Source organism: Canis lupus, chromosome X (genome assembly GCF_011100685.1).
Source record: "Canis lupus familiaris isolate Mischka breed German Shepherd chromosome X, alternate assembly UU_Cfam_GSD_1.0, whole genome shotgun sequence".
Classification (NCBI taxonomy): domain Eukaryota; kingdom Metazoa; phylum Chordata; class Mammalia; order Carnivora; family Canidae; genus Canis; species Canis lupus.
This window is the reverse complement of record NC_049260.1, coordinates 84,281,425-84,301,428: the sequence shown is the minus strand read 5'-3', so window position 1 is coordinate 84,301,428 and position 20,004 is coordinate 84,281,425. Positions and strand designations below refer to the sequence as shown.

Genomic DNA, 20,004 nt, shown 5'->3' with positions numbered 1-20,004 from the left:
CAGTTACCTGTACTATTTACATCAGGGGACTCACAACTGCCCTCTGACCCCTTCCCCTATCCTGCCTCCAAACTGTGGTCAAGTTAGCTTTCTATAATGTTTCTTATCATGCCGCTCCTACTGTTTTTAAAAGATCTATGAGTAACCCAATTACATGGACTGTTACTAAATAAATAAATTGGCCCTATTAGTGTCAGATTCCCCACTATCCTGACTTCTTGTCTTCATAGCCTTTACCATTATTTCAGTCCATCTTACATATGTGTTTTCTCACTCATTACCCCTTCAACGGGAATGGAGTTTTCATTCTATCAGGGTTTTTATCTATCTGTCCCTAAAACAGTGGCTGACACATGTTAGATCAAACAATATTGACTGAATGAAGGACTCCATGAATCAAATTCTGTCAGCCACAGTTAATTCTGTTTTTCATAAATGAACTTTATTGACTTTTATGATTACAAATGTAATACATGCTTACTGCAGAGAATCTGGAAAGTACAGAGAAGTAGAAAGAGGAAAGTAAGAACACCCACAATCCTACCAACCTGAAGGCAAATACTGTGCATAGTAAGTTCTAACTATCTATGCCTGTTTAAAGACAAGACCTTTATCAAGAGTGCTGGCCACGAAGCACAATAGCCAAGGGGAGCAGGGGCACTTAATTACTGAGGGGGCCACCAAGAGTCAGAGCTAGCAATTTGACACTGAGAAACAAAACAAGGGCCATAAACAAAAGATCAAGAAGTCATAAGTTGACAACACAAGAACAAATTGGGGGTTATGATAAGAATGTAGTGAGATGGTGCTTGTCAATTAGCCAGTACCTGTGACATAATACATAATCAGTAAATGTCAGCCATTACTATGATTACTATTGTGGGTCAAAATGAATGGTTCAAGATGGAGACTATTAACAGGGCAAGGGCTCTGGAGACCCATTTTGGGTGCTATGAGTTGGGGCATATGAAAAGGGTGGTTTAGGAGTGGGCATCACTCTCCTTATAGGTTCCCCTGCCAGGTGAAATGGGACCAGGGCTTCCTCACGTTTGCCTGATGACATGTGGCAAGACACTCTAAGGTGTTTTTGAGGTAGGATATGGTTTCTCCTGCCTAGACTTCTCCCTGGACCAGGAACTAGGGCTGGCCTCAATGGCAATAGGAGTTCAGAACCTCACACACCAAACACTCTTGAAGTCCACACTTCTGATTGTCAGGGCAAGTCATAGGCATGTGGGGTAAAAGAGAAGGACAAGTCAAACAACTGGGAGTTGGGGGGTGGGTGGGATGTGCCTGGAGGGGGAGTCTGAAGGGGGGAAGGCCACAAGATTTATGATGTAATTGAATGGAATGGGTCCAGGAACCAGTCCTCAAGTTAGCAGCGGAGTCAGACATCACAGGAGAAGATTCCAGAAAGCATTACTTGTTGGTGGGGGCCTTGTTATGGCCTGTGCTCTGTCGAAGGTGGTCATGCAGACCCTCTTGAGGGTCTCCATGCTCTTTCAGGTAGTAACAGCGTTTGGGAACATGCTGGTGCTGAGAGTGAGAAAACAAACAAACAAACAAACAAAAACCAGCAGAGGTAAGAGCCACACTTACTATGATAAGGGAGTTCTGCGTGGTTATTGTCAGTAACTTAGCAGTTCAAGAAACTTGGCTTGACCATATACCATGTTAGCGCATAATCTGTGACCGAGGACTAGGCTAGCCAATTTCCCTAGTGATCTGGGTACACAACACATGTGCCTGTAGGTAAGACTCAGCCCCCCCAAAGATGATCCAAAGATGATCCCTCCCTTAGGATAATTGGTGAGTTGGGCCCCAACTGGTTCCCTCACAATCAGAAGACATAGACCTTTAGCCACTCCAGGCTCCCACGAACAGGAGCTGGGGAGTTGCTTCAAAGTGGTTAATACACCCCCAAATAACTGCCTAGCCAGGCCACTGATGAAACTCCAGCTTGGGGGTTATGGGCTAGAAGCTCAACGTCTCCCCCTCATCTCTTCCTTATTCTATTCAAAGGAGCATTCCCCATCACTCCCCACCACTCCCCTTGAGTGTATTTCCCCATCATTACCTCCTCGGTCTGCTGATAAGAGTTCAGTTCATTCTCCATTGCCTCCTCATTATTCCGTTTACAGGCTGACAGCAGAACCTGGCTGGAGCTGCCCGGGGAATCCTTCTCTTCAGCCAGCTGGCACTCAGTGTAGAGAGACCTGTCTATCAGCTCCTTTAGGCTGCCGGCCACCTTCAGGAAGATCCGGCCCATTTTGGTGGTAACAGCTTCTGAGAGTCCTTCCAGAAACCTGGTCCGTAGAATGGCATCAGACCAAGACAAATGTCGGGCCAGCAGCAGGAAGTCAGTGGCGTACTGCCGGACGGACTTCTGGCCCTGCTTGGGGTGGCAAAGAACAGCACTGAGGATGTCTATCTCGGAGAGGGAGTCATATAAGCCCTGTGATCTGTTCAGGAAGGATTTGTTTTCATTGGAGAGGGGGTTTCCTACCTCCATCTGCAAGATGGACCACCTCTCCGCTGCCCCCAGATGCAGAGACACCAGAAATGCCATTTTCTCGGAGTCGTTCAAAAAGCCCTTCATTTGCTTCTCCTCATTGACCTCCATCTCCTCCTCCACCGAGCAGGCACCCCGGGCTGCTTCCTGTTCTTCTAAGAGGTAACAGAGTGCTGGGGTCAGCATGCCAAAGGATGGGACTTCCTCTGGTGGTGGCTTCATTGTTTCAGCGGTTGGGGCAGTTGTGCGTGGTGTGGACTTTGATCCAGACGCTGTGATGGTGACATGAGAAGCAGATGTTTCTCCAGAGTCTGTGGCTTTGATTTCCAGGATGGACATCGTTCCAGAGGCAGCAGCTGCCATCTGTGGTGTGGACATGGCTCCTGGGACCGGGCTCCTCATCTGTGGCACGGACATCCCCCCAGGGGCTGTGGCTCTCACAAGTGGCATGGACATCATTCCAGAAGCTGAGGCTGTCATTGGTGGTGCAGGCATCCTTCCAGAAGTTGTGTGTGTTGTTTGTGGCAAGGACATGGATCCGGAATTTGTGACTCTTGTTTGCAGTGCGAACACTGCCCCAGAGGCCATGCTTTTCATTAGTGGCACAGACATGTCTCCAGAAGCCACGGCTGACATCAATGGCATGGGCATCGTTCCAGGGGCTGTGGCTCTCATTAATGGCTTAGACATCTCTCCAGAGGCCATGGCTCTCATTTGCACAGGGGACATATTTCCAGAGGCTGGACCGCTCCATATCTCTGCACACACAGCTTCAGAGGCTGAAGGTCTCCTTAGTGGTGTGGTCATGATTCCAGAGACAGAGGCTCTTACTAGTGGTGGGGACATTACTCCAGAGGTTGGAGCTCGCATTGATAGCATGCACATCTCTCCAGAAGCTGCAGGCATCATCTGTGGCATGGATGTTGCTCCAGAGGCTGGGGTCCTCATTAGTGGCAGGGCTACCCCTCCTGAGGCTGTGGTTGTCATTTGAGGCATGGGCATCACTTCAGAGGCTGTGGATCTCATTAGCGGTGTGGACACTGCTCTGGGGACTGCAGCCCTCATTTGTGGCATGGGCATCATTCCAGGGGCTGGAGCCATCATTGGTGGAGTAGACATTGCTCCATAAGCTGGGACTCTCCAAGATGTGGATCTCTCTCCAGACACCGGGGGTCTCATTAGTGGTGGGGACATCTCTCCAGAGGACAAAGCTCTTGTGAGCAGTGCAGACATCTCTCCAGGGTCTGGGGCTCTCATTAGTGGTATGGACATCATCCCAGAGGCTGGGACTCTCATTTTTGGTGTAGACATCATGTCAGAAACTGGTGTTTGCATCTGCAGTGAGGACATCCCTCCAGAGGTCATGGATCTCATGAACGACATGGACATCCCTCCAGAGTCGTGGGTGCTCATTGGCTGACTAGGCATCTTTCCAGAGGCTGTGGCTCTCATTAATGCTGTGGGTATTCCTCCAGGGCCTGGGGCTCCCATTAGAGGCATGGACATCGTTCCAGAAGCTGCAGCTGTCATCTGTGGTATGGACATGTCTCCAGAGGCTGGGGCTCGCATTAGTGGTGTGGACATCCCCACAGAGGCGATGTCTGTCATCTGCCGGACGGACAGAGCTCCAGAAGCTGTGTCTCTCATTAGCATGGTGGAGACCTCTCCAGAAGCTGTGGTTGTGATTTGCTGCATGAACATTGCTTCTGAGGCTTTGGCTGTCGTTAGTGGTTTGGACAACGTGCCTGAGGCCATAGCTCTCATTTGTGGCAAGGACATCACTCCTGAGGCTGTGTCTCTCATTAACAGTGTAGACATTGCTCTGGAGGCTTTGACTGTCATCCGTGGGGTGGACATGGCTCCAGAGGCTGAGGCTCTCATTTGTGGTACAGCTGTCACTCCTGAGGCTGAGGCTCTCTTCTGTGACATAGACATGGTTCCAGAGACAGGGGCTCTCATTTGCAGTGTGGACATTGCTCCAGAGGCTGGGGTTGATAGTTGCGGGGTGGACATCGTCTCAGACGCTTGGGCTGTGATTGGGTGTGTGGACACTGCCCCAGAGGCTGGGACTCTCCTTAGGGGCGTGGACATCATCACAGAGGCCGGGGATCTCATTCGCGGTGTGGACATTGCCCCACTGGTTGTCGCTTTCATAAAGCCTGTAGACACTGCTCCAGAAGTTCTGGCCATTGTGAACTGTGTAGACATGACTCTAGAGGCCATGGTTGACATTTGCTCAGTGGACATGGCTCCAGAGGTTGTGATCATCATTGGTGGGGTGGACAATGCTGCAGAGTCTGGGACTGTCTTTAGAAATGTTGGCACATTGCCAGAAGCTAGAGCTCTCGTGCATGATATGGACATTGGTCCAGAGTCTGAGACTCTCACTGGTGCTGTGGACATCCCCCCAGAGGCTGCTGCTGTCATTGGTGAAGTAGACATGATTTGAGATTCTAGATTTGGTGTTAGCTGTGGAGGCATCACTACAGAGTCTTGGGCTGACATCAGTTGGGTGGGCATCACTCCAGAGGTTAGGGCTGTAATTAGCAGTGGGGACACTGTTTCAGTGTCTGGAGCTGCCTTTGGCACTGTGGATGCCTCCCCAGCATCTGGGACTGACAGGAGTGGTGTAGACATGGCTCCAGAACCTGGAGCTGACATTAGCGGTGAAGATATTCCTTCGGAATCTGGGCCTGACATTAGCTGAGTGGACATCTCCCCAGAGTCTTGGGTGCTTGCTTGCTGGACTGATGTTTCTGAAGCTAGGGCTGACATTATCAGTGAGGATATGGCTTCCGAGTCGGTGCCTGACATTAGCAGTGAAGATATCTCTCCAGAGGCCAAAGCAGTCATTAGGACTTTGGACATTGCTTCAGTGTCTTCATCCGTAATTTGCAGTGGTGACATGGCTTCAGAGCCTGGAGCTGGCATTGGCTGTGTGGACATCACTCCAGGGTTTATGTCTGAAATTTGGAGTGAAGATACCTCTCCAGGATCTGGGGCCAGCATCAATGGTGCGGACATCGCTTCAGAGGATGGAGTGCTCATCATAGGTGTGGACATCGCTCCAGAGGATGAAGCTGGCATTGCCAATGGTGAGATCTCTGCAGGATGTGCTGCTGCCATTAGTGCTGCGGACATTGTTCCAAAGTCGGGAATTGTCATCAGCCCTGGGGACATTAATCCATAGTCTGAAGTGGACAGCAATGGGGACAACGTTCCAGAATCTGAGGCTGGCATTAGCAAAGGGGACAGTGCTTCTGCATCTGGAGCTGGCATTAGCAATGGGGACAGTGCCCCAGAGTCTGAGGCTGGCATCAGTGGTGGGGACAGTGCTCCAGAGTTTGGTGCTCCCATTAGAGGGGTAGACATGGCATCAAAGGCTGGGGAAGTCATCAACTGTGCAGACATCCCTCCAGGGTCTGACGCTGATGTTGAGATTATAGGCTGTACATGGGAATGCAGGATTTGGACCTCCGCTTGAGTCTCTAGTACTGGTCCAGAGAAGGCTGTCCCCCTGTTTTGGGGGTCAACATTTTCTTCCCTCAGCATATTGTTGAATCGGAGTGAATGTAAAGGTATTGACATATCTGCCATGGCCACAAGATAATGTGGAGAGAGTCCCTAAAGTGATGGTATCAGGAAGTCTTGCTGAAGCCCAAATGGCAAGAAAATCTGTAAATGGGAAACAAGTTTAGTAGTCAAAAGCCAGTATTGAAAAGATTGAGGAAAAGACCAAAGATTTGTGACAGAGACCTTTTACACCTGTTGCCAGCTACGTGGCACCAGAAATGGGCCCATCAGGCTAAAGAAGCTGTGCAGCAAGAATGAACTTAAAGCTGGAGCAAAGATCCCTTCCACCCCATCGTTTTCAAACCAACCCACTTGGTCACACAGCACAGCTCAGCACAGCACAGCACAGCACAGCACAACCTCTCCATTTATAGATGCTATGAACCTCTGCTAGCTCAGCCTACAGGAGCCTGGGCCGGCCTGGATCAAATGAAGCAGCAGCGCCACCTTGTGGGAAACTGTGAGAAGTACGGCTTCCTGTCCCACCAGAGCACTCACAAGGCAGCCAAAGGACTGGCGGACCTGCAGGAGAAAGCCCTTTGTTCCAGGCTGATCATTAGTTCCTAGGGCTCATTGAGACCTGCCCGGGGTTGAGTCTCCATTCTGCTACTCTGATGGCCCTGAAGGTTTCTCTCAGGAAAAGCAAGGCACTTATCTGAGCCACAAACTGAAGACCCTATTTATGATCACAGCATTCCATGAACTGAAAATCCTGTGTATCCTTTTCATTACTGACAAACACCACAGCCACTACTATTACCATGTGTTGCTCACTTAGTGTGTTCCAGGCACTGTACTTAGGCAACTGCATACAAATTCAAACTGTAAGGTGTGGGGATTTGCAAGCAATATCCCATTTGAATCTGATACCCTGTGTGATGGTATTATTCCCATTTTACCAGCTTTCTCAGATTAGTCAAGGTTGGGGCTAAAATAGGATCACTGTGATAGTAAAAATTGTATGATTTTACTATCACGTCCTCCTCGGGGTTGTCTAACCTTTGGCATCCCTAACACTTCATTAAGTTACTGTTCCGACATCTCTTGAATAGTCTATAGCTTGTACAGATTTCAAGTTTCTCTGATGACGCTTGGGTGGGCAGTCCTAGAGTTTCACCCCCACCTGCCCACCCCCATAAGTGGCCCCAGAAGGGGATTCTTGGCACATAGCTTGGAAAGGAACACACATATCACACAATGTCAATGCATTCCCACAGCCTGCCCATGCCAAAAATGGAACACTTATTTGACAATGTCACAAAAGTCATCAATTTCGTGGCATTATGCCTCCATAATAATAATGAGATTACTAACAACAGAAAGACCAACAGTGAACATTTCTTGAGCATGCATTGACTGACAAGCACTCCACTAGGCACTTATATGCACCATCTCAATTGGTCCCTACAACAAAGCTAAGAGATTTGGGTACTCCATCTTCATCTTACAAACAAGTTATCTAAGGCCCAGAGAAGCTTAATAATTTGCCTGCAGTCACACAGATCACCAGGTACATTCCATGCCAGAGCCCCCCTACTATGCCATAATGTGCTCTCACTGTACTGTAATGATCCACCGTGTCTGCCTTCTCTCCCTCTTAGTCACATCATCAACAGCCCTCCCACCCATCTCTAGCCTGGACAGCCCTGAAACGGGGCACAGTAAGAGAAATACTAGCCTCCTGCTGGCACCTTGATTACTCCAATAATCGGTGCAATGGGAAAGATGAGTCAAAAGACCATTCATAGATGTCCACTTCTCATCTTCAGAAAAATCCCTGAACATGCTACAGTTTCCCACCAGGCAAAACCCAGGAAGATCTTACCTTGCCAGTTAGGGAGAAGAGAGTATGTCCTTTGCGCCCCTGGCTCTTTCAGGCTGGCCAGTTTACTTATGCCCCATGCCCAGTTCATTAAAGTAAGACCCAGTACCAGCAGCTGTTCTCTGCAATCTCCCTTAGCTATCCCCTGCCACGCCCCCCTCCTGCCCGCCAGCCAGCCAGCCAGCCTGCCCGCCCACCCGCCCCACTGCTCCTGACTTGCTAGTGCTTGCTCTGTCTCTCTGGTCCCAGATTCCTGCCTCTATATAGGCTCTGACATTTGCCTCTGGCCACCTTTCATTTGACAGCCCTCCAGAAGCTCCACTTTAGCACTTGGCCTATGCAACTCCACCCCACCCTCACCCCCAATAGTTGCACCAGCCCACTCTGCCCACCTCTGGCTGTCCCAGGGAAAAGAGGAGATGCACGCAATTAAAGAGATGAGACAGAAATGAGACACATCCTCTGCAGCTGAGCAGACCCAGGAGTCCTGGGAACCAGGCAATGTCACCAGTATAATGTGGAAGTGTGGGCAGAGGTTAGAGGTAAGGTGAACCACAGCCACGGCCAGAGGCCGAGTGCAAGCAACAGTCCGGAGAGTTCCAAGAGTTTCAGGTGCAGGGAGAGCAAGGTTTGAGAGGATGGACCGTGGTGCTATTAATAGACGCCTGCCATGGTAATAACAAAAAGCCAATTTGCCCCAGTGTCAGATACACGGTGGGGAATCTGTCAACCAGTGTCCCTGCCACAGGGCAAGAATATGACTGTGAAGCTCTAGGGTGCACAGACAGCCGGCAAAAAAGCACACCATTCTTGAGCATGCCAGGTGAGGGTTTGCTCACAGAAGCAGGGCTCCAGCCTGCTTTCTACATCTGGGGCACAAGGTCAGAGTAGAACTAGCAGAAAGGTTTACCAGAGCCCTCGAACTGTCCGAATCATGATTCTATTAACCATCCGACTAGGGGCCGAATTGGTCCTTGAGCCCTGAGCAAGGCAAAGCCTTCAGGGGGGAAGTTTAAGTAGCCTGGGTATATAGGGAATCAGAGTCTGAGGGTTTGAGGGGGGCATTCAGGTCATTTATAAACCCTTCCACGCTCATAATTAGCAACTAACAATACTCGACCACTCAGGCTAAGCACTATATTTGGGTTATATCCTTTGGGACCCAAGACAACACTTACAACATAGGCACCGATGCCATTTTCATTTTGTCAATGGATAAACAGGCTTAGAGAAGTTGCAACCAAGTCCCAGAACTAGCAAATGGCAAAGCTCAGATTTGGGCCCGGGTCAATGTGATCCCCAATCATTTTCTCTTTGGAATCAGACAAGTGGCTGGAAATGCCACAAGTGCTAGACTCCCTGCCATCTTCCTCTTTCCACCCCCCACCAGTGGCTGACTCACTGATGGAAATCATGATAGTAATATTAATAATAATAACACCAACTGACTTTGATTGAGCTCTTCCCATAGACCAAGAACGGCACTGAGGGCTTTACATTCTCTCATTTGATCCTGACAGCCTCCCTGTGAGCTAGGCTTTATTAGTTCCCACTCTACAGATAAGAAAACTGAGCTCCAGTGAGGTGAACTGCCATGACCAAAAGCACACAGCTCCGTTTGACCCCAGAGCTCCCCCCTCTCCCTTATACCAAGAGATACTCACGGGAAAACCAACAATAGCAATTGCTATTATTACTATTATACCTAATCAGGAAAGCTAGCATTTACTGTGCCAAGCACCTTACATACAGGATCTTGCTTTTTATGACAACCCTATGTGCCAGGTATGGTTATCACCTTCATTTCCAGATGAGGAATCAGACGCACAGAGAGGTTAATTCGCTTTCCCAAGTTCACACAACTAGAAAGCATGGTTGTTTATGATCAGAAAAATTTGGCAATGACCTCAAATGCCAGTGTTAGAACACAAGTCATGTAATGGTTAAACAAATCATGGTGGATTTGTAGCAGCCATTGAAAATGACAAGCTGATTTTTATAAAATAACTATGTGTATTTTTGCATAGAAAAACATACAATCTGGAAGGATATAGAATAAAGCAAAATGTTAACAGTGACCATACCTGAGCAGTGGGATTAAAAGGGATTTCTATCGTTTTCTTATCTGTATTTTCTATAATGTATAGACTATACAGATACAAACTATAATGGATCCATATTACTTGTATTTGAGGGGGAAAACGTTATTTTTCTTTTGCAAAAAGGTGTGTTACCCTGGGGTTCTATGTCTAGCCCTCTTTCCTGCTCTCCCTGCACGCTCTCTAGGGATCTCTAAGCAACCTTACTCTCCCAACACACTTAAGGCTTGTGCTCTTCAGCTCCTCGGTTAGTAGTGACCTCTGAAAAATGTATCCAGTGGCTTGCATTTATTTTGTATTTTGTTCTGCTCTGTTTTGTTGTGAAAAGCAATCTCTCATTTTTCTAACTTTTATTTATGCCTGATAATGACACAAATAATCTAGGAACATAGTCTCAGGATAAAAACTTGAAATTCTACATGTAAAAAAAAAAGAAATTCTACATGTAGATAAAGCTAGTCCCGAGCCTACCCCACCCCCCATCCCCTCAAGTCCCATTCCTCCGTCTGTTCACAGTTGGGTGTGTCTCCTTCCAAACTTTTTCTAGCTGCAATGGCATTCAGAGTTCATATCATGCAATTGCTTGCAAAACCCAGTGTGTGCAAAGAGCTACAGTTGGAAAACCATTCTGGCACTGGTCACGCCAGGATTCCAAGGTCTGGTCGCTGGTGACCAGTCGTCATCAGCGTACTTCGAAGGAGGCTACTGAGAGAGACACAGTTCTCACTGCATGCTCAGTCCATTTGGGGCACAGACTATTAATGTCAGTGCCTCTACAAACACAGAAAGGGGAGGCCTTCTAAGGAAAGAAAAGCCCAGAAGTTGCTGCTTAGCATCTCTTAGGTCCCTCACGTCCTGCCCAGTCTGCATTGATCAATATGGCTAGGAGGTGTCATGATCCTGCCGCCTCACAAACGGTAATTGAGTTTGGGGGATTGCATGGCAAGCTGCTCGGGGAAATAAGAATAAACAAGAGACGGTTCAATATGTCAACAAATAGCTCTCCAGCTCTTGAAAATAAACCTTTCCCTAGATTCTCGACAATATCCTCTCCCCCAGCCCTAGCAAACAAGCATCTGGTTAAGTGAAAATAGACCACCTCGGGATAATGATAAAGAAAGACCTGCTCTATGTCAGGGTCCTCTGCCTTCCCTGATCAATTAGGGAGAGAGAAACTCTCCTCACCTATTTGCTCCCCAACAGCCCTGATGCTTCAAATGCCCACTCGGCTCTTTATAAATGAAGGGGAGGTGGAAATAGCCAGTATTTACTGAATGCTCACCCTGCCAGGCAGCACTTTACATACATCACATTATTTATTGCCCAATAAACCAATGAAGTGGGGTGGTTTTTTTTAAACCCCATTTTATAAATCAGTGAAAGAACTGAAGTAGAGAGAAAATAAAATCAAGCTACTTACCTTGGCTCTCACGGCTGAGAGAGTGAAGCTGCGCTTGTCACTTGGGTCTCTCTGACTCAGCTGGTGCTCTTAACTCACGGGAGAGTCACAACACTGTCTTCAAGTCTGTGAAGGGCTGTCATATGGAAGAGAGGGTAGGTGTGTTCCGGGGAGCTCCAAGGAGAAAGATTTGACTGTTAGTTGGGAATTACGCTTTCATTGGATGTGCTGCAAATTCCCCAAACAACATGTATATGCATGTCCAACTCTATAGGGATAAGAACATTATAAGAGGAGCAAACGGAACTGCCTCATGTTAGGTGCTGTCCTGAAGGATCTGTGGAATTGGAAAGAACAGGAGGGATACCGGAGGACTGGGAGTGGGCAGTGTCCCAATTTTCTTCAATAAGGAAACTACAGACCAGTATACTGTAAACTCCAGAGCTGTAAGCTTAATGTCAATCCTCGGAGAGATTCTGCTGCAGATTATGAAGCAGGTAATTTATAAGCACTTAGGACATAAGTGGTCAGAGGAGGTACCTCGAGGTACTGGCAAAACTGGACCAATTAGACCAGGTTCCCAGATTCACAGCTATTGCAAAGCAAAGAAATGGGGGACTTTGCTGGATTTTGATTTTTCCAAGGAAAGGCATTAAGAAACAAAACAAAACAACCCCAAATTATCATTTCATGAAAAAAAAAAAGCAAGGGCTTTCTCTAAACACGAAAAGAGAAGGCAATCTTCTCAGAATAAAGGACAGTCGTTTAAATAAATAGATTTCACTTTACAGAACACGGACTACATAGTCCTCGGGCATTCTCATTGCACGGAGGGCTGCTGCAATTTTCCTGAAAGGTGGGCACTTGTCCAAGGACCTGCTTTAGGGAATCATTCAGAGCTAGAATATCAACATAGATAAGATCAGATACCTATAAGACAGGAAGGCTCTCTGGCCAGAAGATGGGAGAGCAGAGTTTGACCTTAGCCTAAGTGAAGACACTCACATTAGATAAAGAAAGCGTCCACAGGAATGAATGTGAGAAAAATAAAAGTGGCCAAGCTCAGACTCAAGCCATGCTGAGACAGGACTTAGCCAACACATCTGACCTATGCCACCCCTTGGACGACGTAGCTCTCATGTCTGATACGTGCCTGATGCCATTAAGTGTTTGGATCACAGACCTGTTTCCGGCTGAAGGCTCTCCAAGCAAAATTCAGACCATAACTCGTCTTCCCAGGCAGAGTTCCTAAAGGCAGATCAATTCAAAACTGGCTCAATACCATGGCCAGAGTAGGGCTCTTTCCACGGCAATCCAAGAAGTGGCTGCCAGCCTTGATCCTGTCCCGTACAACATTTTTATCAATGGCATCAATAAACGCGTGAACGGAATTCTTACACAATAATTGTAGGGCTGAGAATGGCCACATTCAGCCGAAGAAGTTAGGTTTACATTTTCAATCCCATGGTTTACAATCCATCTCTCTGTATTTGGTCATTTTTTCTCCTGTTCTTTGTTGCCCATGCCCCCAAGTTCCTGCAATTTGTGCTCCTCGTGGAAAATGCTTAGTGAACACATGTGGGCTGGGAGCTCTGTACCTTGCAGAGCAGATGGGGTCCTCCAGACAAACTGCTGGGCATTCATCTCAGCCCTGTCACTTGCCCTGAGATAACCAGTGTCGGGGTTCACCTCCCAGATCAGGAAAGAGGACAAGCTGATATCCTCTTGCAGAATCAGCCCCAGATCCAAGGGGTTTAAATTGGAGTCTGGCCCCATCTGTTGACATTGACCTTGTTCTTGAAGATGAGGTCAAGGCAGTACACAGTACCCCCCCAAACTTTCCCAAACTGAATTTCGATGAGTGTGATCAGGGAACCTCTGTGTCAGCCACCCCCTAAAAGGACTACTAAAATGCACATGCAGATTTGAGGAGGTTGGGCGGAGGTTGGATGCACCCCACTTTCCAAGAGTCAGACTCAGTAGGTCTGAGGTGGAGCCAAGGAAGCTGCATTTTGACCCAAGTGATTCTGAAACCCTAAAGCTTAAGAACCATTGCCTTAGGGGTACCTGGGTGGCTTAGTCAGTTAGGCATCTGCCTTTGGCTCAGGTCATGATCCTGGGGTCTGGGATCAAGCCCCACATTGGGCTCCCTGCTCAGCAAAGAGCCTGTTTCTCCCTCTCCTCCCTGTTCGTGCTCTCTCTCGCTATCTCTGTCTCTCTCTGTCTCTCCCTCTCTCTCTCTCAAATAAATATATAAAATCTTTAAAAAAATAAAGAACCACTGGCTTTGGGGGGGCAGTCATACAGCCTGATTTTTATATAAAACAAGCCTGGGCTTCAACCCTAGAACTTAATTACCTAGCCTCAGTTTCCTTGTCTACAAAACAGGGAGAGTAATAGTACCTACCTCAAAGGCTCTTGGAATGTTTTAAACAACAAAACATGTGACAGGTGTCTGGCACCTAGGTGAAGCTCAGTAATCTCCCCTGCTCCTGCTTATTCGTGGGACCTGCTTCTCTGCGTTCACCTTCTGCTCCAGGTGTCAACTGTTCCCTCTTTCTACAGCTCATATTCAAACTCCCCAAGTGCGAGACTCTCATTGGCCCAAATTTAGTCACAACTGTGCTTGTTGGGCCAAGTTCTCATCCTGGGGTCCCTCATAGGCTGCTTGCCAGCCTATAGAGTGACTGCTCTTGGATCAGATGCCCTCTCCTGGCTCAATCAGCTATTGCCAGGAGGAAGCTGGGTCACGTGGTACCAAACATAACCACCTATTCATAAGAAACTGCTATTTCCCCCAGCTAGGGTCTGTGGATGGAAACTCCTTAGAAGGGGCCCGTGGGTGTGGCAGGAATTCTGAGGCTTAGCCCATCCAGTACACCTAGGCTTCTCATTTATCCAGCCTGCCAAAGGAATGAAGCATTCGAGTTCACTGAATTCTGACTTTTCATCTCCATCAGGCCAGGAACACCAGTCTTCAAAAAAAAAAAAAAAAAACGAGACCACAGTCAAAGGGTTGGGGGAGGTGACAAGAACAACGAAAAGCTTAACCCTAAAATGAGACCGTACATTTCTAGAAGACGTCTTTAGTTTTTAAAGCATTTTCATATCTATTTCCTCATTGCAGAGCTTGCAAACTGGCGGTCCCAGACTGGGTCTAGACTGCAGACAGATTTTCCTTGACCCATACAATGTATCTGAGCATATTTTAAAAATTAGTTGCCAACCCTGAAAAGTCAGGGACTTCCTATAAAGAGCGGGATTTCTGGCTCCTCTGGGGAAAACAGAAAAACTCAGCTCCTCGTTCTGGCAGCAGTCAGCTGGAGCTAAATATGCTTCTCCTGTATGTGAGGCATTGGCTCACCAGTTTGCTTCAGTACCCACCCAGCCACCTCTACTTTTCCACAATGACTTATCTGGCCCCTATAGGCATCCAAAGCCTCAATTGAACCCCATGGACTAGATAGAGAAGGCGGTTAAGAGCACAGATTCTGAAGCTGAACTGTCTGGGTTAGAATCCCAACTCAATCTTGTACTGGCTTTGGGACCCTCGGCGAGTGATTTAATCTCTCTGGGCCTTGGGATTATGACAGTAATGTCCATATCATAGGGTTATGGGTCTCACTAATTGAGTTTAGGCATACAAACTACTTAAAACAATAATTGGCATGTGCCAAGCACTAAATATTTGTTCCTTTCTTTAAAAAAAATTTTTATTTATTTGACAGAGAGAGAGAACATGAGCAAGAGAGGAGGGACAGAGGGAGAATGAGAAGCAGACTCCCTGCTGAGCAGAGAGCCCAAAGCGGGGCTCAATTCCAGGACCCCGAGATTATGAGCTCAGCCAAAGGCAGATGCTTAACCAACTGAGCCATCCAGGTGCCTTGTTTGTTTCTTTCATTCATCCACAGTTCCTTACCTGCCTTTCTAACAACTAAGAGATTCCAAAAACTGAAACTTTATGGCAAGTTTATTCAGTGGCAAAATTGGACTCGAATTAACAGGCTATTAATTTATCCCAGTTATAAATATTAATGTATTCAGGCATAGGAGACTGCCCCAGATCCCACTATGGGTGTTATATAACAGATATGTACCATAGTACTTTTCTAAAATCCAAAACTCCTGAACTCTAAAAGACACCTAACTGCAAGGACTGGAGACAAGGAATTATGCACCTATGTTATTATTAGTTTGCATACCCACTTGACAGATGGGAAAATGGAGCTACTGAGGGTTAAGCAACTAGCCCAAGTCCCACACCTTGGAAGTAGAAATGATACTGACCCTTAAGCATGAAGCCCACAGTGTCTAGTACGATGGTATGCTTCAGGCTTACTATACACACGTTGATGCAGGAAGCTAGTGGCTACTAACTAGGAGGGTCCCCCGAAGAACCAAAAAATGCCACCATCTACTGAGAGTGACAAGCCTGTCCCATAGTAGCATTCTTCTGACTCTTTGCATTAATCTTTACATACACTGTTGTGTTAGGGTTAGGATGGGGATTGTCATTATTTGCATTTTACAGAGGTGGAAGCTAGGGTCCAGAGAAGAGAAGTGACTGCCCCAAGTCACACAGCAGAAATCAGGCCGAGCTGGAATGAAAAACCCAACCTCTGTGCTTTATCTTCTTTGACCCGAGTCAGGTCCATGGAAGACATATGCTAAACTTCCTACATAACTGACCCACTTTCTCTGCAGATCACCCGAAAACTCTCAACATACCTGATGAAAGGAGAGCATCCTGAGATCACAGGAAATACTAAAATGAGATTGTATGTCTGGGTGGAGACCTCATCCTTCTCAGTATCATTGGCAAGGATGTACAGGTGCCGTCTGCTCAGAAGCCAGAGACGGGAGATTGCCCCAATGCCAACAAAGTCACATGGAGAGCCCCCACTATTTGCTCTTCTCTGTTGACTTCTAAGAAGCTGACATTGACTTACGCCAAAGCCAAAGGCTGAAGGTAATGAAAAAATCTGCTGGAAAGGGAATTCCACCAGTTTTGAAGCATTACCTTAAAGAGACCTTCACCCAGTATCAGTCCCCCTCGTTTGAAATGCAGAAAATAGAGCGCTGTTATTTTAGAGGGTCAGCACATCAGAGACCTGGGATGAAAGAAGCAGCCCTGGGACCTGCCACCAGTCCCCTGCCTCCGCACGGATGTGCAAGCTTTCTGACGCTGCCAATCAACTCAAGCAAGTTGGCAAAGGGAAGGCAGGCCATGCCCCAGGTGACCTTGTGCCTCTACTAAGCTCATAGCTGGAGTTCCTCCTCCCCTACCCCCCAACAAATCCACACTTTGATCACACACCCACAGAGACCCAGATGTTTGAATTCAGCAATTCTTTTTCAGGTTTCAGCAAGGCATTGGCAGCCTGAGCTATTTTGGAACACTTTCTCTGCTGTGGATGCCACTTTTAGAATACGCCAGGAACATGCTAAGAACCTGGAGCGCTCGGTCCCGGACCCATTTTCCAGCTTGCTCGCTCTCCCTTTTTCTGTGGGCTGATCCGTTTGGGGGACAGATGCTCTTGCCAACCTAATCCCAGGAGCCTGACTACCTGGCCCGGCCACACAGGCTCCAAGAGGCACTGTGGCTGCCAGCACCCTCACGGTGAGGGGTCCCCGGCAGCCTGGAGAGACAGATGTCCTAGGGGGTGGTCTGAGTGTGCATGTGGAGTGAAAAGACACGGGCTGGAGGAGGAGAATGATAAGATTTTCCAAACATCTTATTCTTCCAATCACCACTTCCTAATCTGATGCAAGTGACTCGGCAGGCATTCAAGAGCCTGTGGTCTCCATTTTCCTGCCCTAAAATCCTCTGCTCCTGTAAGTACCGGGGCTCACTGCCGCTCACACTGTCTTTTGGGGAGGGGGGAAGGGGCAGGGCCCGAGGGAGGTCATCAAAATCTGATTCAGGTGTGGGCAGGCCCATGGCGTTGGAAGAATTCCTGACAATCCCCCCCCCCACCCTTCGGAACTGCTTCTTAGTTTACAGAATGCAAACGCCTCTTTACTCTTTCCCAAGCACCCCCCTCCAGGCATGTCAGAAACTTCGCCCATCCTTCAGGGTCTTCTGTTCATCAATGCTGTGCACACTTAATTTCTCATGTTAGACTTAATGGGAGAAGCACACCCCTGGCATTTTAATTTCCTCAATGCCACCACAACTACTATTGTGGGCACAGCCCCTGCTGGCTTCTCCATCTTTTATGCAGCAATTTGCTAAAATAGTGAAAGATGTGGTAAGAAGGAGGATATAAATGAGAATTTAGAAACTCTTCTATGGTTTAAAAAAAAGGAGGAGCAATGTGGTTCAGTGCAGTGAGAAAGGTTGCCACAATGAGGAGGCTTCATGCTCTGCAGTGAAAGGGTCCCTTTTGCTGCCTTCCTATTTTAATGGAAAGAGACCAAAATAGCCTACAGGCTCCCCAGGAAAGAAGCATTTCAGATGCTTTTATTTACCACTTTCCTGAGAGGCTGGACTGCCTCTGGCCAGCCTGTCATTCCTGAAGCCATAACAAATGGGGGGGGGGTGGTATTCAGCCCTTCTGTTGGGGACTGCTCCCTGAATTGCTCTCAAAATGGCCCAGGATAACAGAGCCAGGCCCTATTGCTTACCACCCCCCTTTGACACCAAAACCAAATCATTCGTAGGCTACAGAATTTGTTTGGAGGCAAGGGTAAGGACTGTCTTTGGTAGGAAGTCATTTGGAAAATGCACTGTGGGGGATCCCTGGGTGGCGCAGCGGTTTGGCGCCTGCCTTTGGCCCAGGGCGTGATCCTGGAGACCCGGGATCGAATCCCACATCGGGCTCCCGGTGCATGGAGCCTGCTTCTCCCTCTGCCTGTGTCTCTGCCCCTCTCTCTTTCTCTCTCTGTGACTATCATAAATAAATAAAAATTAAAAAAAAAAAAAAGACAGGTGCTCTCCTTCATCCCTGTCACCTATTTCAAAAAAAAAAAAAAAAAAAAAGAAAGAAAATGCACTGTGAACCATCCCAAACTCAGTGTCCTTGTAGGCTTTTGTGATTACTTCCTCAGCCATGAAGAAGGACGGGACAAGGCCAGCAGGTCTTGCTCTGTTATCTCCACATGGCCCCATAGAAGAAACCCTGTCATTGGCATAAGATGATGAAAGGTGTAAGATGATCATTTTTTTTTTGTAAGATGATCATTAGACCAAGGATGGCTACCTTCGATTTCTCAGGCCGTTAATATGGGTGCTGGAGGAATTAAAATGGGAAATTCACCTTGTGTCCGGTGGATACCGAATGAGTTCTCAGGCTCTACAAGGAAACTGGCCTCAGGAGGAATTTGGTTTTGCTTTGACTACTGCCTGTTTGTGTGGTCTTTAGTAACTCATGCAGTTTCTCAGCCCTCCTCCTTCCAAAGAGCTCTGAGAAAAAGATGCTTGAATCATGGAAATTAATGGTCTGGAAGACTTTTTTGTCGAAGCCTTGAGTGCTGGGTGGGGGGAGGGGGGTCGCTCTATGTGATGGATTCTGATTATAACCAAAATAATCCAGGTTCTGGCTTGGCAGCCACCTGCATTTTATATCAACCTTATGGCATTCCAGGAGTATTAAGAACGTTCCCTTGCCCTTCCAAATCTCTCCCCATCCACTCCCAAGGGCTCGAAAATTCTTAAGTACATAATTCTTTGACTTGGGGCTTTGGCATCAGTTAAAATGCCAACCTTTTGGGAGGGTCAATCTGTTAAGCTTTACCTGGATGCATCCCACCCGGACAGCAGCTTACTGAGGCAGAGACTCAGGACTAGGGTAATAAGACAAAGACCCACTTTGTAAAACAGAGGTACATGGAGTAGAAAGACTCCCACGTACTAGTGTGGGACAGAAGGTAGGACAGTTCCCCTGCTGGGGCACCCTTGGGCTCTCGAAACGGTTAAAAAAAACTCAGTGCAAAAAATCAAATTGTCACCCCTTAACCCTGGCACTTCTCCAGTCCAGGAGGGTGGGCCTAATTAAGGAAGGGGGAGCTACACCGGGAATTAGGCTTTGAGACTCTGCTCCCAGCCTTTCCTTCCTCTGGGGCCAGCATTGAACTTCTACTTCTGGGAATTCATGATAGATAACACTGACTTGCATTGTTCACCAAAAGCTGTAAGGCATTCCCCTATTCCCACATCCTTCCTAGGGCCTAGTGGACAGGGTTTTGGGGGAAGACTACCGGATTTTAAATCCTGGCTATACCACTCCCTAGCTGTGCGGCCTGGGAGCAAGTCATGTAACCTACCTGAGCCTCATCTGTAAAATGGGCACAATAATAGTAGGATCACACAGATAGTGTTCAAATGAGCTGATGCATATAAAGCCCAGCACAGTGTCTGGCACAGAGCAAGTGCTTAACAAAAATCGACAGTGGCTAAGATCCCCAGCTCTCTGCTGTGCACATCATCAGAGAATGGATTAGAGCATCAGATGGTCCTGCACAGTGCAGATCTAACACCACTAGTTTTTCGGGGGCTCACCATTTCCTTAAAGTAGCCCTCCACTCCTTTTCCACTGAGTCCCACAAGGTAAGAGTGTCCCCAAGCCTTTCCTCACAATGAGTTCTGCCTTCAATCCAT

General features: G+C 47.6%; 2 protein-coding genes across 2 annotated transcripts in view; one reads left to right on the top strand and one right to left on the bottom strand.

Annotated features, from left to right (window-relative positions):
• Positions 1 to 420: 420 nt before the first annotated feature.
• Positions 421 to 11,578, bottom strand: RTL9 (retrotransposon Gag like 9). The gene is made up of 3 exons (XM_038586583.1): positions 11,427 to 11,578; positions 2,078 to 6,187; positions 421 to 1,536 (listed from the first exon to the last, which is right to left on the bottom strand). Exons 2-3 carry the CDS (start codon positions 6,107 to 6,109, stop codon positions 1,420 to 1,422), a joined length of 4,149 nt encoding a protein of 1,382 aa, XP_038442511.1. The 5' UTR covers positions 6,110 to 6,187; positions 11,427 to 11,578; the 3' UTR covers positions 421 to 1,419.
• A 5,294-nt stretch (positions 11,579 to 16,872) lies between these two features.
• The window catches only part of AMMECR1 (AMMECR nuclear protein 1), a 232,220-nt gene continuing 229,088 nt past the window's right edge, over positions 16,873 to 20,004 (top strand). Inside the window, exon 1 of the mRNA XM_038588072.1 lies at positions 16,873 to 17,240. The gene's annotated coding sequence lies outside the window, so the exon portion shown is untranslated. The remainder of the gene's footprint in view (positions 17,241 to 20,004) is intronic.

Coding starts and splice junctions, on each gene's coding strand:
- RTL9 (XM_038586583.1), bottom strand. CDS start 6,109: ATGGCAGATATGTCAATACCTTTACATTCACTCCGATTCAACAATATG. Junction 1,537..2,077: donor CTTATCAGCAGACCGAGGAG/GTAATGATGGGG, acceptor TCTCACTCTCAG/CACCAGCATGTTCCCAAACG.